Here is a 26150-nt window from a genome sequence, read left to right as displayed (position 1 = left end):
TGGCCTCAGGCCTCTGTGAGAACATTCCGCCCACCACCTTTTGTCTTCTGGGATATTGGCAAGGATGGTGATGTTGTCATCCATTCCCCCCCCCCCCCGCCCCCCTTCCCCAGCAGTGTGAGCGCTGTATGGGACTTATTTAAAGGTCATTGCTATTGACAAGTAAAGAAACTGAGGTCTGGGAGCGGTCCTTGCCTATGATCTTGGAGAGAGGCTGTCCTGGACAGGGATCTATGTTCTTGGCCTTGATCCCAGTATGCCCCTTACCCCACCCGACACACAGTGACTATTCCTGTTCTTGCTGGTTCCAGGAATAGGACCATCCTGGTGGCTCCCTGGAAGAGGTGGCTTTCTGTGTAGGTGGTCATCAAAGCAGGGAAGCAACTGTGAGACCCAGATTTGGATACTGAGCTAGCCACTGATTCTTTCATTTGGGGTGGCGGGGGGTGGGGGGTGGGAAGGGGAGTGGTAGGGAGGCCAGGGGAGGGGAGGGTCTTGAAGTCTTGAAGTGGGGCACATCCAACCAGCCTAGGGTTTGTTATGTAGGAGGTCAGTGTGACCTGCATTTTTTTTTTTTTGTAATTTAATTGATTTGCTTGGCAGAAACAGAAAAATTGAGAGCGAAGGAAAGAGAAAGAGGGACAGAGAAATAGAGACGTCTGCAGCACTGCTTTACTGCTTGCAAAGCTTCCCCCTGCAGGTGGAGGCTGGGGGCTTTGAATCATGCCCCTTGCACATTGTACACTCAACCAGGTGTGCCACCACCCTGACCCAGTGGCTTGAATCTTAAGCAGAGCCTTGTCTGTCACACAGGGTGACCCTAGACTGGCTGCCATCCCTCTGAAGCTCACTTTCCTCACCTAGAAAGCAGAGCTGCTTCTGTGACTCTCCTGAGAGGCTGGGAGGGAGCCAGGAACTCCGGGGAGCTCCCTGGGTGGGAGGACACTGCTTCTGCTGGCAGGTGATGCCTGATGGAGGGCTGAGCCCCCAGCTGGCGCAGGGAGCAGGTTCAATGAGCGAGTGGGATGAGCTGCTGACACTCCTGGGCAGGTGCCCAGAGCCTTTCTAGGGGGTGTTGCATGTTGAGGGTGCCTCTAATGCAGGTAGATGGGCCCATCCCTCCAGGAAGAATAAGGGGGCTTTGTTTGTGAGGAGCAGAGATTGCACTTAGAGGGTCTTGCATTATCCTGACCTGTTACTACTGGGTCCTCAGAAGTGTGACACAAGCCGGGAATCAGATAACCATCCCCAGACCCCAGAACAAGTGGCTGGGGTAAGGGTGCAGCAGCTGACTAGGGCTGCCTGCCACTGTGAGCCTTAGTTTCCTCATCTGTACAATGGGCCAGCTCTGCCCAAGCCTCAGTGTGAGAAGGGAAGAGCCCCATCTCCTGCTCGGTCACCTTCAGAGGCCATTGCTGTCTTCCTCCTAGCCAGCTCAGGTCCAGATTGTGGTAGGGGAAGAAGCTCAGAGATGCTGGGAGGTGGCAGGCCAAGAGTGGAGGCAGGAGAGCTGCTTGCTGACCCCTCTGCATCTCGAGCCCTGCATTAAACTGCAGTCCTGCCTTCAGGAGGCACATAGCTTGATGGGAGACTGTCTAGCGTCTCCCAGGTGAGAAAGCATCCTGGTGGGGTTGGTTTTTTGGATAAGCACAGAAGGAGGGGGCTTAGACTGGGGTTTTGAAGTGTGAGCAGGAGTCACTAGATGAGTTTTGTGTGGAGGAGAGGTGGTCATCCCAGGGAGGAGGAGAAAGGCTGGAACTACTGCGAAGGCAGGGAGAGTAAGGACAAGACCAGACAGAAGCCTAGACCAGGCAGGTGGGGGTGGCATCCCTGGGGCACTGAGGAGCCACTGACTGAGATGGTGCTAGCAGGTAGGAGGCATGGGGAGAGCTGGGTGTGGGAGGATGCAGAGGGAGTGAGGAAGTAGGTCTGGACTCCAAGGGGTTTGGAGTGGCATTGAGAGGGGATCCAGCTGATAGTGTGAGGGGAGCAGTGGAGAGAAGGTGGGGAGAGATGAAACCTAGGCAGGGGTATAGAAGGAGTGAAGGGAGATCAGACTCAGCCCCCCTCCCCAGTTACCACCCCCACCCCCAAAGCTCTGCTATACCACTGCTGGGCCGAAAGACTGAGGGGCTGCTCTGAGTCACATCTGTGTGGGGACAGTACCACCTGCCCGGAGCCGTTGGGGGATGACGAAGTGAGGAGTTGAGGGACACAACACAACCTGGTTCATAGTAAACAGGCTGACGGCACAGCTAGTGCTGGGAGTTTGCTCAGTGTCCCTGAAGCTGTTATGTCTGAGTCACGGTCAGGGTCAGGGGGTGAGCAGGGTCAAGGACAGCGTGTGAGCAGGGGTCAGGGTCAGAGTGTGAGCAGGGTCAGGGTCAGAGTGTGAGCAGGGGTCAGGGTCAGAGTGTGAGCAGGGTCAGGGTCAGAGTGTGAGCAGGGGCAGGGTCAGAGTGTGAGCAGGGGCAGGGTCAGAGTGTGAGCAGGGTCAGGGTCAGAGTGTGATCTGGGTCAGGGTCAGAGTGTGAGCAGGGTCAGGGTCAGGGGGTGAGCAGGGTCAGGGTCAGAGTGTGAGCAGGGTCAGGGTCAGGGGGTGAGCAGGGTCAAGGACAGCGTGTGAGCAGGGGTCAGGGTCAGAGTGTGAGCAGGGTCAGGGTCAGAGTGTGAGCAGGGGTCAGGGTCAGAGTGTGAGCAGGGTCAGGGTCAGAGTGTGAGCAGGGGCAGGGTCAGAGTGTGAGCAGGGGCAGGGTCAGAGTGTGAGCAGGGGCAGGGTCAGAGTGTGATCTGGGTCAGGGTCAGAGTGTGAGCAGGGGCAGGGTCAGAGTGTGATCTGGGTCAGGGTCAGAGTGTGAGCAGGGCTAAGGACAGAGTGTGAGCAGGGGAAGGGTGTGAGCTGGGTCAGAGTGTGAGCAGGGTTAAGAACAGAGTGTGAACAGGGGCAGGGGCAGGGTGTGAGCTGGGTCTGAGTGTAAGCAGGGTCAGAGTGTGAACAGGGTCAGAGTGTGAGCAGGGTCAGAGTGTGAGCAGGGTCAGAGTGTGAGCAGGGTCAGAGTGTGAGCTGGGTCAGAGTGTGGGCAGGGTCAGAGTGTGAGCAGGGGCAGGGTCAGAGTGTGAGCAGGGTCAGAGTGTGAGCAGGGTCAGAGTGTGAGCAGGGGCAGGGTCAGAGTGTGAGCAGGGTCAGAGTGTGAGCAGGGTCAGAGTGTGAGCAGGGTCAGAGTGTGAGCTGGGTCAGAGTGTGGGCAGGGTCAGAGTGTGAGCTGGGTCAGAGTGTGAGCTGGGTCAGAGTGTGAGCAGGGTCAGAGTATGAGCAGGGGCAGGGTCAGAGTGTGAGCTGGGTCAGAGTGTGAGCTGGGTCAGAGTGTGAGCTGGGTCAGAGTGTGAGCAGGGGCTGGTTCAGGGTGTGAGCTGGGTCAGAGTGTGAGCAGGGGCAGGGGCCGGGTGTGAGCTGGGTCAAGTTGATTTGTATGTGTTAGGACTGTGTGGGTGCTTCTGTTCCTATGAAAGTATGCAGCAGTGAAGGGGGAGTTGGTGCTGGAGGCAAAACATCAGTCTCTCAGGGATGTAGGTTATGTGACGGTGGATGGTGAGAAGGAGGAAACCCACATGGTGCAAGCTGACAGTAACCATGTAACTCACAAGTAGAAATAGCTTCAGTGAGGCTGTCCTACTGCTGGACTGAAGAATGAAAAGTGGCAGGCTGGGTGGGAGGTGAGGGGTGGGGGGAGCTGTGTGCAGAGAGGAGAAAGCTGCCTCTGATGGTTCAGTGAGGGCGTTGCAAGAGGGGGACATCTCAGCTCAAACAGAGTCACCATGTGAAGGTCGAGAAGTACACGAGACAGAGGTACCCACATACACAAAGGCCCTGGGGCAGCCCTGGGTTTGGCTGCAGAGTGGTCTGGGCAGGAGGCTGGTCTGTTTGTTCTTTCTGTGTTAGTCAGGCCAGCCTTGCTTCCTTTGAGGCCCACCCATTCTGGCCCCTGTGCCCTGCCCACATTGTCCAGGATTTGCACAACCTGTCAGGAGTGATAGAAGAGAGGAGAGGCAGGTAGGCAGGTGGGCGAGCTGGCAGTTCATGGCTGCCAAGCCCGAGGACAGACGGGGGCAGATGGTTATGGAGCAGGTGCCAGCCACTTGCTGGGCCACCTGTGACCCATATAACTGACTGGCTCCCAGCCAACCCAGTGTTCTGGAAATATTATCTGGGGTCACCCTACTCCCCACCAACCTCTATGGCTTTGATGTCAGAATCTCTGTTGGTGAGTTGTAGAGTGACAGGACTCCAGTCTCAGGATCCCTGCTTCAGCATTCTTCTGAACTCTGCAGTGACCAACCTTGTGTTTGTTTGTTGCTGTTGTTGTTTTTGTCTTTATGTAGCCCTCACAGGGTGACGTTTAGGATGGCAGTCAGAGGGGCCTGCCTGGAGGAGTTGTCCTAGAGAGCGTGGATTGGAGTGCTTTTCTACAGGAGACATTCCCCAGGAAGACAGCAGGAGTAGGAGGTTCAGATAGGCACCAGGGTGCACAGGCCTTGCGTGTTGGGGAGATCTTGCAGGAGTGACTTCAGAGCTTCGCTTGACACAGAAGCAGAAATAGAACAGAAGAGAGTTAGCAGCAAGAATCAGCCCAGCCAGGAAGAAGCCAGTAAAAACATGGGCAGGAGCTTAGTGGTCATTTGTCTCCCATAGGGGTGAGTGGTCCAGGCCAGAGCAGATAAATGGCTGTCAGGCAGCTGGCTATCATGGGGCCCAGAGCACAGGGGTGATAGCCAGCAGGAGGAGACACCATGCACCAGCTGTGCCCGAGTCCTGGGAGCCCTGGGACTTGTAACCTGACTGGGAGGCAGCAGCAGGGGCCACAGATGGCCTGGTGACCTGCAGCAGCTCTGCATCTCTGGAGCCTGCCTTCCCAGTTCCCCCTGTCTGCCAGTCACATCCACTCCCAGGCTGGTTCAGGAGAGGCCCATCTGCGTGGAGGATGCTGGACAGTAAGAATAGGCAGGCAGGCACCTCAGCCATGCAGCTGGGCTGAGACAGTGGCACACAGAGAGGCTCTGTGGGAAGGAAATGCTCCTTCTGGTGAGAAGACGGGCTGGCCAGCCTGCAGAAACAGCAGGCTGGTGGATGGAGAAACTGTGTGGCCTGGGCACAGCCGCCTTTGGGGTGGGTTTGCCCTGCCATGAGGAGGCAGGTCAGCCTGCCGTACTCTGTGTAAGTGCTTCAAGACTTTAGGCATTGAGCAAAGATCCCTCTGTGATGATAGTGGTGGGGGAGGGGTCCTTTAGTGCCCAGGTTGGGTCTGAACGTTGCTGTGAGTGAGCTGTGTCCACTGACTCCACCTGGGACAGGAAGGCATCACCTTTAGGATGGGGAGCCCAGGAGAAACCGTTGGCCTCCAGCTCTGCTTTCCCAGCAATCTCTCCATTTGCCTCTAGACGGCAAGGCCTAGTTCTCTGTCTCTCAGGGTGTCTGGGTCTGAATAGGTGCGCTATCCATTTGCCTTGAAGCGGCACATCCTGAATACTGAGCTAATGTGTATGGGGGTCATGGCAGTCAGTGTAGATAAGTGTGTAAATGCATTAGCCAGGCTACTCTGGACTCCCTGGGCCACCTGGTGGAGATAGCAAGGTTTCCTGTGACAGCTGGGAAAGGTATCCCAGGTCAAGAAAGGGGCTGGTGCAGAGACTGGAGACCGGAACAAGAAGGTGACCCCGTGTTGGGGGTTAGGTGTGTGTGGGGGGGTTGCCTCTGCAGCTGGACAGTGTGAAGCCAGTGGCCTTCACGGAGCCAGGAAGGGCATATGACATAGCCAGGGGTGGGGCAGGGAGGACTTATCAGGGTGAGGCAGGGACTTCTGGTTAGTCTCTAAACCCCCCTGGCTGCTGATTGGAAAAGAGGTCAGCTGGGGGGACTGGCCAGAGGGTGAAGGGCAGAGGCTAGAGCTAAGAGGCGAGGATGAGGAGACGTGGTGGAAATGTTTGGTGTAGGCCTTGGAAGGAGTCGGGAGCTGTGAGTGGGAGCTGGGTTTGGTGGGTATTGGAGGCTGGCGTGCCTGTCTGGACATCTGGTCCCTTGGGGACCTCTGCGAGAATGGCAACGCTTGGTCTTTGTTAGCCCAGGACCATGGACAGAGCCCGGGGAGCTGTCTGTGGTGGAAGGTCTGAGCTTGATTCCTGCATGACCCCTGGACATGGTTGGTGGCCTGTCCCTGGACTTGGAGAGTGGGTTGTGAGGTGACAGAGACACAGGGACAGTGCAGACCAAGGGACTGAGAGTGTGGCCAGAGGCTGGGAGGTGGACACCAAGTACTATTGGGCAGTGTGTGTGTGGTGAGGAGGAGCTTATGAAAAGACGGTGACTTGAGAGGTTGAAGAGGAAGGTCCTTCCCCGCCCTCCCGGTGTCCCCACAGCCTTCAGGTCCACGTGCTGTGACCATAGCCCCTGAGCAGGGCCACAGCCCACGTACCTCCCCTGCCAGTCACTCACTCTTCTGTCTCCCCCTCCAAATCTACAGAACATGGAGAAGGTGATCGTGCCATCGGTGACGCTCATCGTGGGCTGTGGTGTGTCGTCCCTGACCCTGCTTATGCTCATCATCATATATGTCTCTGTGTGGAGGTACGTGGGCAGGGCGGCCTGGATCATGTCTCACCCTGTCGCTAGGGCATCCAGGGACACCCAGCATCAGGTGGCCCAGTGCCTGCTGCTCACCTCACACCGACTGCCGCATGGACACTGATGGGAAGAAGGGGTGGAGACACAGGAGAAACTATAGAGTGACACGCCACGTTTCCACCCACAGTGCCACACACAGACTGCAACCCTGCCTCAGGTAGCTCTCCGATTGTGTCCCTGATGGGTGGCAGTCCAGAGCCCATGCCCAGCTGGGCATTGTGCCCCTTGGCCGTTAGGGTTCTGGTGAGCCCTGGTTTCCCTGCCTGTCCTATTACCAGGATGTGTAAGACCAGAGCCTTCCTGGAGCCCTGGAGCCTGGGGCCCAAGGGTGCATTCTCTGTTCACTCTTCCAGGGTGCAGGATTCTTGACAATGTGAGGGTGAGGAGTGTAGCAAGGACCCATTTTGTCTAAATGGGTCACCAGCTTCTGGAGTGAGGGAGGTGTATAACTCCCGTGCAGCTCAAGAAGGTCCAGGTGGCCATAGCCGTGCGTCCTGCCAGGAGGAGCGTGTGCCTCAAAGAGTGTGACCGTTCATGGCTGCCAAGCGTCCCATCTCTGTGTCCTCGGTGCCTGCTGACAACCCCTGTGAGCAGAGGCTTAGGACAAGGAGGGCAAAGTCAAGGCCGCATCCTGGGAGCAGCCCCCTGGGCTCAGCCAGACTCCCGACGCATCCAGCTCTGTGTCAGCCAATAATTGGAACTGACATGGCAGCCTGAGGCTAGCACGAGAGGTCAATGTGGCTGTGTAGGAGGGGTAGCCACCACCCTGCTCTCCTCCCCAAGCACAGGGACATGGGAGGGAGGGTCAGACAACCACATACCAGCATCAAGAGCATCTCCATTAGGCCTCAGACCCTGTCACGGTCCTTTAATCAGCCGACCACGTTCTGCACCTTGAGCGACTCTTACTTTCACCCACCCGGACTCTGATGAACAGGCTGGGTCACTTGCCAGGGTTACACAGCATGGACATGGCAGGGTCAGTTCAGGAATATAAACAGAGCTCCCCTCAGAACCTTCTGGTGCCAGGCATCCTTCTGTTAGTATGCCTTTCGCCTCAAAGTCAAGATCTCCTGGGAGGGGAGCAATAGAAATGGAGTGTCCTATAAATTGGTCCAACCCCTGTGGAGAGCAGTCTGGAGAATGTTCTCAAGGCTAGAGAAATGGACCTTTCTTATGACCCAGCAATTCCCGTCTTACGTATACATCTTAAGGAGTCAACCACACCCATCTAAAAAGATCTATATATACCTATGTTCATAGCAGCACAGTTCATAATAGCCAAAACCTGGAAGCAACCCAGGTGTCCAACAACAGGAAGAGAAAGTTGTGGTATATTTATACCACGGAATACTACTCAGCTATTAAGAATGATGAATCCACCTTCTTCGACCCATTTTGGATGGAGCTAGGAGGAATTACGTTAAGTGAGATAAGCCAGAAAGATAAGAGAAGGATGAATATGGGATGATCCCACTCATAAACAGAAGTTGAGAAAGAAGAACAGAAAGGGTAACACAAAGCAGAACTTGGACTGGGATTGGAGTATTGCACCAAAGTAAAAGACTCTGGGCGGGCAAGTGTAGTGGGGTGGGCATAGGGACACAGATCTGGTGGGAATAGTGTTAATCTATACTCCTATTAACCTGTAGTCTTATAAATCACTATTAATTTTAAAAACTGTATTCCTATGAAAAATTAATTAAGGGGGGATTGCCATGTCTAAAAACAAAAAAAGAGAGAGCGAGAGAAAGAAATGGGAGTGTATCCTTGGGGTGAGCTTGTCTGACAGGTGCACGGGGAGTGAGCGAGCTTCCAGCTGTGTGCTGGAATTTGAAGTGTATCTGGGTGGAAGCAGCGGTGGTGTCAGCAGTGGCATCAGCAGTGACTGCAGGGAAGAGATGGCGCTGTAACCCTGGGGACACTGCAGGGCCTCGGTCCTTGTGAAGATACAGCCTTGCCAGACACTGACCCCCGACTCCTACCCTCTCACAGGTACATCCGCTCAGAGAGGTCTGTCATCCTCATCAATTTCTGCTTGTCCATCATTTCCTCCAACGCCCTCATCCTCATCGGGCAGACCCAGACCCGAAACAAGGTAGGTGACCGCCACCTCACTGAGCATCTCCCAGCACTCCTGGTTTGAGTTTATGGGACGGTCTCAGTGGGCCTGGACCCTGGGTCTCAGGAACTGTGGGTAGAGGCTCTGGGCCAAACAGAGTCCTTCACTCTCCTCCTTGTGCTACCCAGCTGAACTTGGCCAGGATGGGCATAAGGATTTGGGGTCTGGAGTCTGTAGTTGTGCAACTGGGCTAGTGCTTTGATAGGAGGAACTAGAGATATCCATACTCAGCTGGCCATCAAGGCCCAGGCTGGCTGAGCTTATGTGTGATCTTGGGTGGACTTGCTCTCTCTGACCTTGGTTTCACACACGTGGATGTGGATGGTGATGTCAATCCCTATCAGGGGTGGGAGGTAAGGGGAAGCTTACATGTTCAGTAGCCAGTGTGGCTGATTGGTGATGCCCTGCCCGGGGTCTGACCTGGTTACTGTTATGGACATCAGGCTGGGGCCGTGTCCCTAAAGGAGGCGTGAGGCCAGACACCTGTCCAGCCCCTGCTTGCCTTCCCTGCCCAGGTGGTCTGTACACTCGTGGCTGCCTTCCTGCATTTCTTCTTCCTGTCCTCCTTCTGCTGGGTGCTCACTGAGGCTTGGCAGTCCTACATGGCCGTGACGGGCCGCCTTCGGAACCGCCTCATTCGAAAGCGCTTCCTCTGCCTGGGCTGGGGTGAGCACTACCCCCCCAACACACACACACACACACACACACACAATCCCTGCAGCCCCTTAGCCCCTGGAACACCATCTTCTCCAGTTCCTCAGTATTGCCTGCTAAAACATGGCACCAAACTTAATTTGAATTCCAGACAATCATCATTTCAGTGGGAGCCTATCCCATTTAGTGTTTGATATACGCTTACACTAGAAACTAGAAAGACTTGCCTCTCTGCCATGACACTGAGATGAGACTGGGAATTCCGCCTTGTACCTGTGGGACTCCTCATCCTTGCCCAAAGCCTGTCCCTTCTCACATGCTCAGCATCAACTCACTATTTGGTCCCAGTGCAGGGAGGTGGGAGGGAGGATGAACTGGAAGAGCAGGGGACTGACACCTCTCCTTCTTATCCATCCTAGGGCTCCCTGCACTGGTCGTGGCCATTTCTGTGGGATTTACCAAGGCCAAAGGGTACAGCACCATGAACTAGTGAGTCGGGGCAGGGTGGGGACATGGTGGAGGCCACACTGCTTCCTGAGCCTCCCCTCACCCTAGGAGGTGAGGGTGGACTGGCTCTGTCTCACACAAGGCACAGGTGGGGAGAACCTGGGGCCCAGGAACTGGGGGGCCAGGATCAGAACAGCTCCCTTCTTCAAGTCAGTCAGCTTTTCCTGCAGTGGGTAGCAGAACCCAGAGAGCCAGGGGCCAACAGAACTTGGCTCCTCCTGCTAAGAGGCCTTAGACAGATCTTATAGCCTCTCTGAGCCTTGGTTTGCTTACCTGCAGGACACGGTATCCACCCGGCATTCTGCTGGAGAGAGGAGGGACTGTGTGACCTAGGGAGAAAGGGCAGGTAGAAGGGCCTGCTCACAGAGGCCTAAGTGGCTATTCGGGACTGGCTTTGGTGGGTGGGGTAGGGTAGAGTAGTGGTTATGTCCAGAAAGCTTAGGATTGGCCTAGGGATAGTGTGGCTTTGCATGGCAGGGAAGAAGTTTGGGGTTTGTGCAATCAGGAAGCACTGAGCAGCAGGAAGAGTAAGGCTTGGTTCACTGTAGAGCCCCAGATTCAGGGCATGGCCGATCTAGGTACACCAAAAACCTCCCCACCAGACAGTGGAGGGCAGTGGGAATGAATGGGGTGTGTTTCCTCAAAGCCCCATGTGGGGTGAATAGGGACACCCAGTCTGCAGGGGTCCTGGGTAATTCAGGTTAGATGAAGATCTTGAAGTGGGTTCTGAAGGATGAAGAAGAGTTTTATAGATAGGATGGGGCAGCATGACCCTCATTGGGTGCCAAGCCCCTGTGGATCAGCACAAATGGTGTCCAGGGTTAGGGTTATGGTTAGGGTTATGGTTAGGGTTAGGGTTAGGGTTAGGGTTAGGGTTAGGGTTAGGGTTAGGGTTAGTGTGAGGCAGGTGGCCAAGTGAGGGGGAGCTAGGGGCCTGGACCTGTCATTAGAGCAGAGGCCAGATGCTGAAGCCATGGACCTGCGTTGAATGGCCCCTAGGGGGCTAGGCTAGGCCAGTGACCATCCCAACCTTCTGGGCATCACTTTGGAGAGCTTGGTTTTGCCCAAGACTGGGTGGGAGTAGGTGTCTGAGTAGAGATTGTCCAGCTGGGAAAGGGAAAACTGGTTTTGTGTGTGTGTTTGTGGAGGTAGGAGGACTGGTCAGGGTCCTTTCATGTGTCCACCCTGGCCTTTGATGTTTGTTGGGGCAAATTCTAGGGTCATCATGTTGCTGGGGCTCCTGCAGCTGAAGGTGTGTGGGGCACCCTGAAGGCAGAAGCCCCTCACATCACCAGCTCACTGTACCTGCTAGCATCTCACCTTGCCTTTCTTCCTGCGAGACTGGTGGGGACCCCCAGCCTGCCCTAACAGCCCCTCTCCATCCATAGCTGCTGGCTCTCCCTGGAGGGGGGACTGCTGTATGCCTTCGTGGGACCGGCTGCCGCTGTTGTGCTGGTACTGATCCTCTCACACCTTTCCAGGGTGGGCCTTGGGCTGGGTGTGCTGACCAGTGAGGCTTACTGCCCACCAGCGAATGGGCAGCCAGCCACCTTTGTCCCGCCAACTGGTTTAGGGTGCAGGGGTACAAAGCCAGGCTGGTGGGAGTGGTGGGGGGGCATACTGATTTCTCTGCATGCAGCTTGCCTGTTCACGGGCACTGGCTCAGGATCTGTGGGAGATCTGTGGAACTTTCTGGTGGTCCAGGTGTGTGTGGAGGCAGAGGGGTGGGGAGGAGAAGGTGGGGGTGTACAATGTGTAGTAGGGTCCGGAGATGTGGCCTTGCTGGGAGTCTCCATGGAGGCTCTCAAATCTCTGGGGCCTCACTCCCTGATGACCCCCTCCCCCAATTCCTTTCTGCAGTCTTCCACATTCCTCTGGTGAGAGGTTTCAGGCAGCACCCCAGAGTAGCTTGGGGCTATCATCCCCACTTACAGATGAGCTGGGTGGCTGGGGACAGCTAAGGTTGCTGGGTCTGAGGCAGTCTTTTAGGTTGGCACTGTTCCCTCTCTCCCTCTTTCTCTCCCACCCCAGGAGAGGCCAGGGCACACCCACCCTCCTCCTGTATGATCGTCTTTCTTCCCCAGCATCCAGGCCACCTTGTCACGGGGGCTCCTGGGATACATCCAGGCACAGGCTGGAGAGAGAAGTGCAGCACAGGGTAGTGTGGGGAGGCTGAGTCTGTAGGAGACGAGTTGGGAGCGCCTGGGTCAGGGGGGAGCTGGGAAGTGGGGGTCCCAGGCAGCTTCCGTAGGGCCCCAGCTTGCAATGCCAGCTCTTTATTCCTGGAAGTTACAAGCAGAGAAAGGCCTACGTGCTGTGCATTTTAATCCTGGCCTGTCAATGGCAGGCACCCCAGAAAGGGTGGGCGAGGGGGTGGGGAGGTAAAGGCATGGGGCCCCTGCCTCAGAAAGGGGGGTGGTCCTGACACCTCCCAGGGCCTCCACCCAGGGCCCCTAGGAAATTTGAGGACAAGCAGGATGGATGGAGGCTAAGCAGGGAGCCTCCTGTGGGCAGGGCAGTGGTGTCCTGCCCGTCCTGCCTTCCACTAAGGCAGAAATGAGGGCGTCCGGGAGCGATACTGCCACTGAGCAGCTGGCACCAGCTGCTGGAACTTTCCATCCACCGTGTGGGGGAGGCAGAGCTGGGCGTGCAGCCTGTCTGTGGGGCTTTAGGGAACTGGCCTCAGGGGACCTCTGAGCCTAAGATCTGGATCTACTGAGCCCCAGGGGTTCAGGGCTGCAGGTTCCAGGCAGGATTAGGCCAGCCCAAGCTTGTCTGCAAAAGGCAGGCAGAGGAGAGGGAACCGCAGACTTTCTAGGCCCATAGAGAGGGCCAACGGGCCATAGCCTGGGTCGGTGCCTGTTGGGTTATTGTGGGTTTCTAGAAGATTGTGTGTGTGTTTGTGTGTGTGTGTGTGTGTGTGTGTGTGTGTGTGTGTGTGTGTGTGTGTGTGTGTGTGTGTGTGTCAGTGCGTGTTCGTGTGCATGTGTGTTGAGGGTAGGTTATGACCCTTCATTAAGGCCTTCTCTGAAGGACTACATGATTCCAAACAGAGAAAGAACAGGGAGGTGTCAAGCAGATGGGTTTCAGGGTGGACCCTAGGGTGGGGGTGTGCTCCCTAGTAGGAGGGAGGAATATGGGGAACAGTGATGCCGGAACCGGTCAGCCACCCTTGAGAAGACACAGCTTCCCCCAGACTCCTGCTTGACCTCTGACCTCTGACTTCTGCTCCCCACACAGAGAGCACTACAGTTTCACAAGCTGATATTAACCACAGTGTCATCCATCCTGTCCAGGCCCTCAGGCTGGACCCCTATGCCACCCTGAGCCCCAATAGGGTTCACCTGATCCCTCCTCATACCAGCTGCCCTGAGGGTCATGCCTGCATGACCAGGCTCCAGCTGCAGTGCCCAGTCCTGGAACAGCTTGGGGGGAGGGGGTCCCTGTGGCACTAAGAGCTCCCTCAAACAGCTTTGGAAAGAGAAGGCAGGGTCAGGGGGCCAGAGGCCATCCAAGGCCACAGAGTCACCATGGCTGTGTCTCTTTCCTGATGCAGGTGCCCAGCACCCATGTTCACTGGCCCCCACATCCGCCCCTCTTTGCCCACAGGTGAACATGGTCATTGGCATCCTGGTGTTCAACAAGCTGGTGTCCAAAGACGGCATCACAGACAAGAAGCTGAAGGAGCGGGCAGGGTAGGACCAGCCACAGCGGCTCCTCACTGGCCTTGAATCACCCACCCACCCCTGAGAACACCCTCTTTCCCCTGCAGGTGGGGAAACTGAGGCACAGAGCTCTGCACAGGCTTCTGGCCAGTCCCCACCTTGCTCTGTGCCTCAGATTCTCCATCTGGCTCTCGACAGAGAGATCTAGAAGATCCTCAGAAGCAGTGAAACTGCTTTTGGAGACCTCATTCATCCTCACTGGGCCCACTGGGATGGGTGGTGGCAGGGTGACCCTGGCTCTCTAATGCTCCCAAACAGTGAAGTGGTCTGTGAGGAGCCCAGAGCTTGGAGAGAAGAGTGCAGAAAACACTGATGCTCCTCCTTTCTGGGGAGCCTGGGCCCAGAGAGGGTGTTTTCTGGCCAGAGGGCATGCAGCACTATGGGTGGGTGGCACCCAGTTTGGGGAGACGTGTCCTTGGAGGAGAGTCCCCTCCAGCCAGCCAGCCAGGAGGTTAAGCCTGAGGTCCCAGATGTGGGGAGGGGTCACAGGCTGGGACAGGCCCCTCTTTCTGCCCCGTGCACTACTCTGAGCCCCCCCCTTACCTCACCCCTGCCTGCTGCTCTGTACCTCTGCCCTAGCTGGTGTCTGCGTGGGGTCTCCCACCCTGCTCCTCGTGACCTTCCGTGCCGGTCTTGCTCAGTCTCTAGCTGTCTGTCTGTCTCTCCTCTTCCCCCGCTCCTACTTTCCCCCAGTGAACAGAAGCTTCAGGAAACCTTCCCCTTGGGTCGCTGGTGGGCTCTGGTTCTGGTTAGAATCCTGCTCTGGGGAACAGATGCAACTCTGCCTCCCACGGTGCTAGGAGCCTGGCTATGTGGGTAGCACATCTGGGTCTGAGGCCTGGGCCTATGTTCCAGGCTGAGAAGTAGGGACTGGTTGGTGTAGGCCTCAGGCTGTCCCCAGAATAGTCACCCACACATTGCTCCCTGAGCAGCAGGGTGACGGGTATACTGCTTGTACAGAGCTTGTACACTGCCCTAAGGTGTCCAGTGGGCTGGACCCATGTCACCTACAAGAGATACTGAAGGAGTCTTTTGTTCCCCCCATGCCACAGCTGAGCAGCTGGGTTCAGGAGGGAGAGTCACAGGGCATTAGAGTCCAGCTGTGCCAGTAAGGCTGTGTCAACCCCATTGAGGGGTGTGGGCATAAATCCCATGCAGCTGTACCCATATACCTACTCCCCATGCAGACGGGAAGCACCCCCAGACAGCTCTGGTCCACTGGCACCAAGGGACAGACAGGGCCACCAGCCTCTTGCTCTCTCTCTGGGGAGGTGTTGCCAGACCCCATGCGGGAGCAGAGGGAAGGGCATGTCTGACTTTGGTACATTGTGGAAACTCAGACATATTCTAGCCCATAGCCCATCACAGACCCACCCTGACTCCTCACCTGCTCCCAGCCTCTGGGAACAGCACTTTCCCAGATTCCATCTCCGCTGCCCTCCCCCCCTCACTCCCACCCGTAGCTCAAAACCCAGACCCCACTGGCAACCTGCTAGGCTCCATCCCTACCTGCATCTCTCAACCTTAATCCCCAAAGTCCCACCTGCACCCTGGATTCTACCCACGCCTGCACCTCAGGACCCTGTCCTCCTCCCCAGGAAGGCTCCGGCAGGGCTACCTGCCATCTGGTTGGTTTTGCTCTTTGGTTTTCTGTAGCCTCTTGTTTCTTGGAGAACAGTGTTTGTTTTTATTTCAGCCTTTTAATTTCATTTGCAGTCAGCTGCCCCCGGCCCCCCTCGGGCGTGCCCTCAAATGTGCAGAGTGTGGAGCCCTCTCTGCGGCCGACGCCACCTCCGAAGCTGCCAGTAATGCCATGTTAGTGCCTCTCAGTGCCCCGCCCACTGCCGCGGGCTCCACTCTCTTCCTGGGCTGCGTTTTGTTTCCTTTCTGAGCTCTCTCTGTCACTCTGTCACCTCTGCTGTTCCCTCAGGAGTCCAGGTGCCTGCCTGGCCTCTCCCTGCCCTGGCACCTTGTTTCCTGCCCTGCTCCCCACCAGGTTTACTTCTTCCACTCTCCATACCCAGGGCCTCAAGGCCCAAGACGGGAGAGCACAGGATGCCCACAGGCAGCTCGGGGTCAGCAGGAAGCACCGTTCCCAGCATGTGGTTGTGCTGGAGCCAGGGCCAGCGCATGCATGTGTCATCAGCGTGCTCAGAGCGTGCTGTGTGTGTGAGGATATGGGTGAGTTGGGGACAGTGGGAGTGTCTGAATACGTGTTTGTAGGTGCAGGTGTGCTCGAGTGTGGGGGTGGGAGCATTCCGTGTGACTAGGTGGGTGTGAACACTCGTGTTGAGTTGTAAGCTCATGTGTGTTTGTGGGGCTATGAATGTTCGTTCATGTGTATGTCTGAGTCCATGTGTGTGTGGGTGTGTGCAAATGTGTGGGTGTGAACAGGTACCTGCAAGTGTGGGTCCGAGCATGCGTGTTGATCACATATGTGTCTGTGAATGTGTGTGTGTGTGTGTGTGTGTGAGTGTGTGAGTAGGTATTTGTCCCCACACAGGGTGTAAGAGTTCATCTGTAAGATGAAGTCTGAGTGTTCAGTAGGGTTCAAGTGTAAGTGTATATAGGGGCCAGGTGGTGGCACACCTGGTTAAGCACACACACACTACAGTGCACAGGGACCCAGGTTCAACCCCCTGGTCCCCACCAGCAGGGGGAACACTTTACAAGTACTGCAAATGTCTCTCTGTCTCTCTCCCTCTCTGTGTCCTCTTCCCCTCTCAATTTCTCTCTTGTCTCTATCCAACAATAAATAAATAAAATTAATAAATTAAAAAAAACACTACTACAGCATCGCATATGGATGTTGACGTGTGTGAGTTTGTGGATACCTTTGTGACTGTAAGAACTCGAGTGTGCGAGGGAGTCTGGCGGTAGCGCAGTGGGTTAAGCGCACATGGCTTGAAGCGCAAGGACCGGCGTAAGGATCCCTGGTTCAAGCCCCAGGCTCCCCACCTGCAGGGGAGTCACTTCACAAGCAGTGAAGTAGGTCTGCAGGTGTCTACCTTTCTCTTCTCCTCTCTGTCTTCCCCTCCTCTCTCCATTTTTCTCTGTCCTATCCAACAACGACATCAATAATAACAACAATACAACAAAAGGAAATAAAAAAAAAAAGAACTCGAGTGTGCAGGCCCGTGAGTGTGGGTGTTAATATGTGTGGGTGTAAGAGCACAGGTGTACATTCGAGTGTGTGGGTGTGAGGGAGTGTGTGTGTGTACCATGTAAGTGCAGGTGTGTGTGCTCATACATGGAAGAGTGAGTGCCTACAGGAGTGCATATGAGCGTGTCTGTGTATGCATGTGTTGCTGAATGTTGTGCACATGTGTGTGGGAGAAGCTGTCCTGGCCATAGAAGCAGTCCAGCGGGCAGCCGGGAGTGTGGGCGGGTGGAGGGTGGTCACTGGGTGGGGGCAAGTCTGCTCCAGCCACCTGAGTGTCTAGGACCCGGTGATCACTCCTGAGTGGGGCTCAGGCTCACGTGCTCAGGGACCTAAAGAGGGCACTCCTGGTGTGGGAAGTATAGGAGCGCAAAAACTGGGGTGGGGGGGCAGGGGCGACCTAGGAGAGCTCTGGGTGGGGTTCAGGCCGTGAGGGAGGAGATCCCGGGGTCAGACAAGCAGCTGGCTGATGCCGGGCACCCCAAGCCTGCCACTTCTCCACCCACAGGCCTTTGTTTCACACTGCTGTCCATGGGGTGTACTGCAGCACCCCACCTCAGGACATTCACATCCCACGTGTGGGGGAGGGGGCTGTCCTGAGAACGTGTGAGGCCACACAGAAGGTTGGAGGTGATGGCTCTGCTTCCCCATCCATGCTAAAAAGTCCCTCCCCCAATGTCTATCTCTCTAAGGGGCCAGAACAGAGGGGCAGTCCGCCGCACCCCACCACCACCCCCTGGTTCTGGGCCTGCGGGCTCCTCCTCTGGCCCCCTGCAGGCATGAGAGTGGCTGACAGTCCCCTTTATCTGGTAGTCAGGCCTCCACAGAGGCAGAGGACCCCCTCAGATTGGAGGAGTTGGGAGGGAGGCTGTGTCCAGCTGCTCAGGATGTGATGAGGGCATCTGGGAGTCCCAGCTACAGAGGTCCACTCCCCTCTCCCCACCATTGGGGAGACATTGAAACCCAAAGCTGGTAGGAGACAACGGACAGCTGCTGTGGGTGTGTGCATACTCAGGGGGCTTGTGGCGGGGTGCATAGGTGGGGTCATCAGGTGTGGAGGGAGGAGAGCCCATCAGGGGAGTCCTCTCGCCTGAAGCTTGGCTGGGAGGCCCAGAAGCTGTCCTTGGCTGGGGCGCGGGGAGGGGGGGAAGGGGGGCTGAAGACCAGGAGCTCTGCTTTGGAAAGAAGCAGGGCTGGGGTAAGGAGCTGAGTCTTCGGGTGAGGAGAGAAGCCAGAGAGGAAGAGAAGAGATTTGCGTCCAAGACGTGGAGTGACTGCCATGCCCAGCACTGAGCACTCTAGGGATAGGAGGCTGCTTCTCCTGACGACAAGTGGAGGAGTGAGATCAGGTGCCCAAGGCCTAGTCAGCAGCCTGCTGGGGGCTCCTGGCCCTGGTGGACCTCAAGTCCCTTCAGCCTCGTCCTTAGTCCTATGCCCGCTCTTTCTCAGTGGCCTGGCCCTCGGTCCTCTGCTTCTCCTGCTCCTGCCTCCTTTCGGTGAGAGTGAGCCAGCAGGAATGAGAGAGAGGAGAGCAGTCGTGGCTATGACACCAGCCTCCATACCTGGTGACAGTGGTTGTGACCCCATAGCCCCTAGATCACCAGCAGGGCACAGCCCACCTTGGCTGACATCTTCAAGCACATTCCTCAGATACCGGCTGTACACAAGGGCTCTGCCAGTGCTCATTGTCTCCCTACTGCAGCCTCTTGAGGTGGTAGGGTCCCTGCTGCAGTCAGAGAAACAGGCACATAGCTGTGGTGACAGAGAGAGGCGCCTAGACTTTATAGAGCCATGCCTACCACTGGCACTCTGGAGGGCTCCTTGGAGAAGGGGGCTGAGGGCAGAGAGCAGGGGCCACTGAGAGGAGGAAGCATCTGTTGGTCTCTCTGTTCCTGTGTGTGCCCAGTCCTGTCCCACCTAGTCTCGTCTGTCTCACTCTTTCCTCCTCCTCTTCCTCCTCCCTTTCCTTCTCCTCCTCCCTGGTTCTTTCTCTGTCTCTCCATTCAGTGCTTAGAGGCTTGGCCAAATGCCTTGCCCCTGTGGCCATCCTGCAGCTTGGGCCCTGGACCCCTGGTTTGGGGGGCTGAAGGCCTGGTAGCTGGATGCAACAGGGGCCCACCCACTCCAGACCTCCTCCCCACCCATGACCCCCTGGACAGTCAGGAGCTCTGGTCCCCCAGGGAGCCCCTCTCTCCCTTGGGACCTCCCATGAGCCTTTGGGCTGGGGGGGGGACAGTTACTGCCCTGCATGCTACTCCCAGAAGTGGAGGCAGTGAGGCTGGGCAGGGAGAGGGTCTGTATAGAGGGTGGGGAGAGGGGGCCCAGGAGCCCAGGAGGGAGGGAGGCTGAGGTGGTTGTCCTGGGTGTCCCTCCAGGGGCCACGTGGGCAGGGCCCCTGGGCAGTGCTGATGCCACCCACCCACCACCCTGTCTGCAGGGCGTCTCTCTGGAGCTCCTGTGTGGTGCTGCCGCTGCTGGCGCTGACCTGGATGTCGGCAGTGCTTGCCGTCACCGACCGACGCTCCGCCCTCTTCCAGATCCTCTTCGCTGTCTTCGACTCACTGGAGGGCTTTGTCATTGTGATGGTGCACTGTGTCCTGCGGAGAGAGGTGGGCCTCGCCAGCCACTGTGTGGTCAGGGCCCAGGAGGAGCCTGCACTCTGGTCTCTGGGGAGGATTGGCGGGGGTGGGGGTGTGCTCCAGGTGTGATGGTGTTGGGGGAGGTACAGATCCAGCATCCCCACGTCTCTGGGGTCGCACTTGTGTCCAGCAAGCAGCCAGAGCTTTGAGAATACTCACCCCTGAAGAGAATGACACTTCCTGCCCAGCACTGGCCCAGACTCAAGCAGGGGGACAGTCCCTGCTCCTGGGGCCTGGGGGGGACACCAGATCAGAGATGTCAGCGGCAGCTCGGACACCTGTTCTGGCATTTTTATGGACTGCTGTCGTTTGCTGCAGTTGGTGGCGGCAGGATACAGAAAAAGGAGGTTTGGAGCAGAAAGGGAACACAATCCTTTATTGTTGGGTCAGACGGGTGGTTCAGGCCACGTGGAGCCAGCCAAAAATGGCCGTCCCCCGCTACCTCACCACCGGGCGAGAAAGAGAGAGAGAGAGAAAGAGAGGTGGGGGGGAAGTGGGAGGGCTTTATAGGGCAACAACCAGGAGTGACATGTTGGGACAGGATTGGTTGAAAAAGGCACTGCGGAGAATCTCACGGGAAGTGGCAAAACCTGAGGGCAAAGACCGCATCTGCATAATTCCCCAACAGACTGCTTCAGAAAGTTGTCACCAAATCACATCTGAACTGCTGACAGCATCAGGCCAACAGGCCCATCTGAGCAGAGGTGACAAGGGGACAGAACCCCAGCAGGTTGGGGTTGCCTCTGCCCCACAGAAATCTCCTGGGGACGTCCGTGGTGAAGGGAGGCTGGAAGGCTCAGAGTCACAGGCAGAGAGAGTGTCGGGAACAGGTATCAGCGGCTGGATGGCAGGGCCCGTGGATGGACATGGACTCAGTTACTGGGGGAGCCCTGGCTCACACCTGCACGCACACTCTCACAAGAGTTACAGTGGGGAGGCAGGTCTTCTACCTGTGGATCTAAGGGCTTCCATCTCCTCTGGGGACCTGCTGGGGCATCACCATGCAGGTGTAAATGTGGACCCTGTCCAGGACTGCCCTGCCCAGCTGGAGATGGGCCATTCTACAAACAGCCTGGAGACGTGGCCACACACCCTGTCAGCTCAGCACCCGCTGGGCTTGCATCTCTCGGGGTGAAGGGCCCCCTGTCTAGGGACTGTAAGAATGAGGAACAGGAAGATAAAGCTCTGAAGTTTCCAATGCTGAGGTTCACTCTTAAATGCAGAGGAACCCAGAGAGGTGATGGTAGAACCACAGATTATCCCAGCTGGCACCACCAGCACAGTGCAGCTGGAGGCTCAGTTTTGTGTCCCTAGCCTCAGAGAAGTCCCACATGTCCTCGGAAGCTCCTAACTTAGGGAGTCTTGTGGCTCCCCCCCCCGCCTCCCTGGTCTCCATGCAGCAGCAGCGCCCCTTCTTCAGACGGAGCTTCTGAGGTAAACTGACCAGGCCTTGGTCACACGCACAGCCTCCAGCTGCCCAACTTTCATGAAACAAGAAACAACGAAGCATTCCCCAGAGACACAGAAGAGCTTGTAGGAATCACAGACCTGAGCATGGACCCAGAGACACTGCACAGGTGGTGGAGTGAAGTGTCGTCCTGCAGAAGGACAGAGAAGCTGCACAGCCAGGAGCAGGTGGATTCTGTGGACCCCTGAGTCTGTGCAGGAGCTGCAGGGACACAGCAGAGGGAGGGCCTCAGAGAGCTGAGGTGGGCCAGAGAGGAGGAGGAAGTACAACATGCAGGGCCTATGTACAGAAGTGGGTCTCCCTGAGAGACCCACCATCAGGGCTAGGGCCAAGAGGAGGGCCCCCATGTCCCCACAGAGACTGAGTGGTCAGGCTGCTCTGTCAGTCTGGAGCTTGGAAAGTCCTACACACTACAGAGACCCCGCCACGTGTGCCAGGCCAAGAGTGGCCCTCCAGCCTGGTACCTCAGGGGGCAGTGCTGAGGCAGGTGGAGGCCCCACTGAAGCCCCAGCTGGCCCTGTGTGTCCGGTCCACAGCCCTCTGACAGGTGGGAGGAGTGTGTGTCTTTTGCTGGGGAAACGGAGAAGGCTGAGGAGGACTTGGGGACTCCTAGCTCATCTTCTTGACTGGAAAAAGTGCATTCACATCTGCTGACCCCAGCTGGTGGCCCCCAAACACTGGACACAGTGATCGCTCAGCAGATATCTGCCAGACTGGACCTTGAGGGAGAGAATAGGGGGAAGGCGCAACCACAGGGGAGTCGCAGACAGTGGGTTCCCCTCTCTGGCTGTGTGGCCTTAGTCAAGTTCCCGTCATCTCTGTCACACGGGGTTTTTTCTCAGGGAGTAAGGACCAGATCCCTGTGTGTCCCCAGTACTCTAGGGTGAGTGTCTGGGCACCCAGTAATTCTGAGCCTGATAGTGGGTTATTCTTTTTTAAAAAATGCTTTATTTATTGGGATGTCAGAAAAGTCATGATAGGGTTTTCTGTGCAGAGATGCATCATGACTTTTCCAGCATCCCAATATATTAATGAATGAGAGACAGACATACAGACAGGGGACTAGGAGTGACACACCTGGTTAAGTGCACACACTACAGTGCACAAGGACCCGGGTTCAAGCCCCTGGCCCCCACCTGCAGGGGGAAAGCTTCACGAGTGGTGAAGCAGAGATGCAGGTGTCTCTCTGTCTCTCTCCCTCTCTATCTTCCCTCTCAATTCCCCTATGTCTCTATCCAGTAGTAAATAAAAATAAATAAATGAAATCCTAAACAGAGCACTGCTTAGCTCTAGCTTTTTAAATTTTTTTTTTTTTACCTCCAGGGTTATCTCTGGAACTCAGTGGCTTTACTATGAAGCCACTGCTCCTGGAGACCATTTTTCCCATTTTGTGGCCCTTTTTGTTGCACTTGTTAGTTGTTATCGCTGTCATAGCTGTTGTTGTTGGATAGGATAGAGAGAAATCAAGAGGAGGGGATGACAGACAGGAAAGAAAGACACCTGCAGACCTGCTTTATCGCTTGTAAAGCGACTCCCCTGCGGGTGGGGAGCTGGAGGCTCGAACCGGGATCCTTACACTGGCCCTTGTGCTTTGTGCCATGTGGGCTTAATCTGTTGTGCTACTGCCCAGCTCCCCAGCTCTGGCTTTTGGTGTTACTGGGGATTGAACCTGGGACCTCAGAGCCTCAGGTCAGGCCTGAGATACTTGCATCACAATTATGCTGTCTCCCCACCTCCTTGCTGACAAACTCCGGCAAGGACAAACTCATGCGAAGGGCTTCACAAAGATAGCTCACCTGGATAGTGCGTGGTTGTATCCTGCATGCAAAGCAGGTCTTATCCCGGCCCCCACTGCACTAGAAGAAGCTTCTCGCCCTCGGCCTCTGTCTTTATCTGAAAAAGTTGGCCAAGAGTGCTAAGGCCCCCTGATGACAGAATGAAAACAGGTAGCCTGAGGGCTCATCCTAAGGGCCCCTGGGCTTCATGGTGTTAGCCAGAGAGAGCCTCAGAGAAGCAAGGAATGCAGAGGTGATCCCAGCTGGCTCCAGGGAGACCCCCTAGTGCACCGGTCCATTGGATGCCAGGTGGGGCTGCCCAGACATGCCAGTACCCTTGCTGTGCCCCATGGAGCCAGGCTGCCCACTGACAGCTCTGCTTGCCCTCCCCAGGTCCAGGATGCTGTGAAGTGCCGTGTGGTGGACCGCCAGGAGGAGGGCAACGGGGACTCGGGGGGCTCCTTCCAGAATGGCCACGCTCAGCTCATGGTAGGGCTTGGGGGGCATGCAGGTCACCCCAGCTGGGTCTCCCCTCTAGCCCTTGCTGGGCACCTTGGTATCCTCACTACTCAAAGCTCGGCTGGCCACTGTGGCCCTGTTAGGAAGAACTCTGAGCCCAGTTTGAGGCTGGGGACACTGAGATTCACAAGGTAAAATCTTGGGCCAGTGTTTGCACACAGGAGGGTGAGGGTGGAGGTGATGAGTGCAGGCTAGGGCTGATGTCACTGTGTGCCATGGCTGTCCTTTGGCACTGCTACTCCTGTGTCCATGAGATATCACCTCCTACAGGGAGTCCTCTCGGATCCTCACCAGCATTTGTCAGGTCTTCTGTCTAATCCATGCTGACACTCTGGGTGAATTTTCTGCACTGTTGTTTGGTGTCTGTTGCCACTGGAGGATCTCCAGTGATCCCAGCAGTGCTCTTTCTATCACTAGTTTGCTTGCACCCCACTCTGGGCGTGAGAATCCCAGTCACAACCTCATCCACTGCTCGAGCCCTACCCCTGGGAGGCTTCCAGTGTCTGTGGGAGTTGTGGAGTGGGGGAGGAGGGTGGCCAGGAATGGCCATGACCTTCTGACCTTCCTTCCCATCAGACCTCAGGGGAGACTGGTTTACAGGGAGGGCACCTGCCGGTTTGAGACTAAGGCCCCACACATGCTGGCACAGTCCTGAGCAGATTCCACAGCCATACTGAGCCAGGGCCCGGGTCACCCTCTCGCTCCTCCCCTGGTCCTCACCCCAGATGGCAGGTTCTACAACAGGGACCACAGCTGCATGGCGAACACCTCTAGCTCAGTCCTGTCCCTCTGTCCTCTCTACCTGCTGTTCTCCATTCCCCCCCTGGGGCATGGTGAAGACAGAAGAAGTGACCTGTGGCAAGCCACCATACCTTGCATGTCCCAAGTGGTGGGCTGGAATCAGGAGGCTTTGATAAGGGATCTGGTGTGAACCTTTCCCTTTAGAGGGGAGGAAGGGACTGAGCAGAGGGGGTGCTAGGGTCAGGAAAGACAGGTCAGAGTATAGGGGAGACCCACCTCCCACTTCCCCATGAGCACAAAGGCCCTGGAAAGAGACTGTGCTCACATGCACATGTGTCTGCATACACAGACACACACAGAGATAGGCACATGTGTGTGCACATATAGATACAGGCAAGAGTGCAGCCACCTGCCCCAGGCTGCTTCGTGCAAACACCCCAGCACAGGTGGGCACCCTTGAGTAGCCCTCTCCCTCTCCCCACCCCAGCACTCAGGAGTGTGAGCACATGTGTACACATAGACACACAGCCCCTCGAGGTGCTGCCCCCAACCCGGTGCCTCCCCCAACCCCAGCAGCCCTGCCCACCTACTGGATCCAGGCCCTCACTGTGCCATCTCTGTCTTGCAGACTGACTTCGAGAAGGATGTGGATCTGGCCTGTAGATCAGGTGAGCGCCTGACAGGTGAGAGTGACAGGGGGCCCTTGCCTGGGCCTACCTGCTTTTCTTTTTCTCTGTGTGTCTGTCTGTCCATTTGTCTGTTCTCATCGTACCTACCCCCTCCACAGCCCCCATGGCCACACTGGGTCAGACTACCACCTAAGGGTGCTGCCAGCCCTGGAGCCCTGTTCAGAGGGGACACAGAGCCTGGGCTGCACACAGATCTGTAGGTGGGGTCTGGGAGCAGGGAGTAGAAGCTTCTGGAAAACTATCCTGGGGTTTGGACTCAGCAGGTGTGAGGGGCATCCCAAATGCTGCTGTTGGCTTCTCAGCCATGCAGAGAACTACCTAGGCCTCCTCCCCACGCCCTGCAGGGCCCTGGCCAGCTCCCCTCTCCGTGGGGTGCTGGGTCTCAGCACCCCTGACTCTTCAGCCTTTCCCTTCATGTTCAAAGGGAAAGCGAGGCCGGGCAGGCTCTTCGTGACATCTGGGGCTGCCCTGCCTCCATCCCTCATTCTCGCACCTCCTCGCCTAAGACTCATGTTCTGTGTTGCTTTCACTTCTCCATTGTTAGTTTATCCCAGGGGAGGGGCAGGTCCAGCTGTCAGGTTGGGGGCCCTTTGGGAGAGTAGGTATAAGAAACCATCACTGAGCCCTAGACTAGTGCCAAGATTTCTGGAAGAGAGTGCAAGAAGGGGAAGAGGACCACCCCCCATCCCCACCCCTCACCTGTGTCATTGCTGTGGGAGCCAGACATGGGGGTCAGTGACAGGCGGGGTCTTTCTGGACTATGGAAGTCACTCTTCTGGCCCAGCCTGTGTCTGTGGGGCACTTTCTCTAGGGATAACTAGAGGAGAGGGGCTGAGCCAACCCTTGTGTGTGCATGCGTGGGGCGGGGCTGTCTGTTGCCAGGTGGATCCAGGAGGACTTCCTAGAGGTGAGGGTCTCTACTTTGGAGTGAAGAGGAGCTGGACAGAATTTCCTTCCTGCATCTCTCTTGGTCTTGTGTGCTATAGCCAACCTCCTGAGAGGTGACCCCTAGACTTGGAGGGGGAGGAGGGTGGTTTTAGGAGCGCGGTCCCAGTCCCATTTGGGTGAGGTTGTTGTCTCTGAGTCTCTGTTTTCCTTATTAGCACAGCCTAACCCATGATCTCTAGAGCAGCAAGTGGTGGCAAGGTCAGGCTTTCCTAAACACACATATCCGGGGACAAGTGTGTGGAGTCAGGGGTCGTGCCTGGGCAGACAGATTAGGGCCCTGGGAGCCTCAAAGGAAGTGGTTTTGTTTTCTTGGTAATTAATTAATTGATTGTCACCAGTGTTATTGCCAGGGCTCCATGCTGCATGACCCCACTACTCACAGAAGCCGGTGTGTGTGTGTGTGTGTGTGTGTATTTGTGTGTGTGTAATAGTGGGCAAGAGACAGAGAAGGGAGAAAGGCAGAGAAGAGACACCTGTAACACTGTTCACTGCTCCTGAATCTTCCCCCCCCAAAGGTGGGGACCTGG

General features: G+C 56.5%; 1 protein-coding gene across 13 annotated transcripts in view; it reads left to right on the top strand.

The window, feature by feature from the left end:
* ADGRB1 (adhesion G protein-coupled receptor B1) overlaps nt 1-26150 on the top strand; it is an 81431-nt gene that overhangs the window by 51026 nt on the left and 4255 nt on the right. For 4 of the 13 annotated variants that reach the window (XM_060195902.1, XM_060195901.1, XM_060195899.1 and 1 more), the window contains 10 exons: nt 6516-6619; nt 8672-8774; nt 9314-9464; nt 9872-9941; nt 11348-11414; nt 13569-13654; nt 15401-15499; nt 19282-19453; nt 23120-23215; nt 24615-24669. In XM_060195902.1, coding sequence (XP_060051885.1) covers nt 6516-6619; nt 8672-8774; nt 9314-9464; nt 9872-9941; nt 11348-11414; nt 13569-13654; nt 15401-15499; nt 19282-19453; nt 23120-23215; nt 24615-24669 — 1003 coding nt within the window. The remainder of the gene's footprint in view (nt 1-6515; nt 6620-8671; nt 8775-9313; nt 9465-9871; nt 9942-11347; nt 11415-13568; nt 13655-15400; nt 15500-19281; nt 19454-23119; nt 23216-24614; nt 24670-26150) is intronic. The other 9 variants (XM_060195906.1, XM_060195904.1, XM_060195911.1 and 6 more) reach the window with 6 other exon arrangements.

The sequence above is a fragment of the Erinaceus europaeus genome, chromosome 8, assembly GCF_950295315.1.
Source record: "Erinaceus europaeus chromosome 8, mEriEur2.1, whole genome shotgun sequence".
Taxonomy (NCBI): Eukaryota; Metazoa; Chordata; class Mammalia; order Eulipotyphla; family Erinaceidae; genus Erinaceus; species Erinaceus europaeus.
The sequence above is the reverse complement of the archived record's forward strand: the minus strand, read 5'-3'. Positions and strand labels throughout refer to the sequence as shown.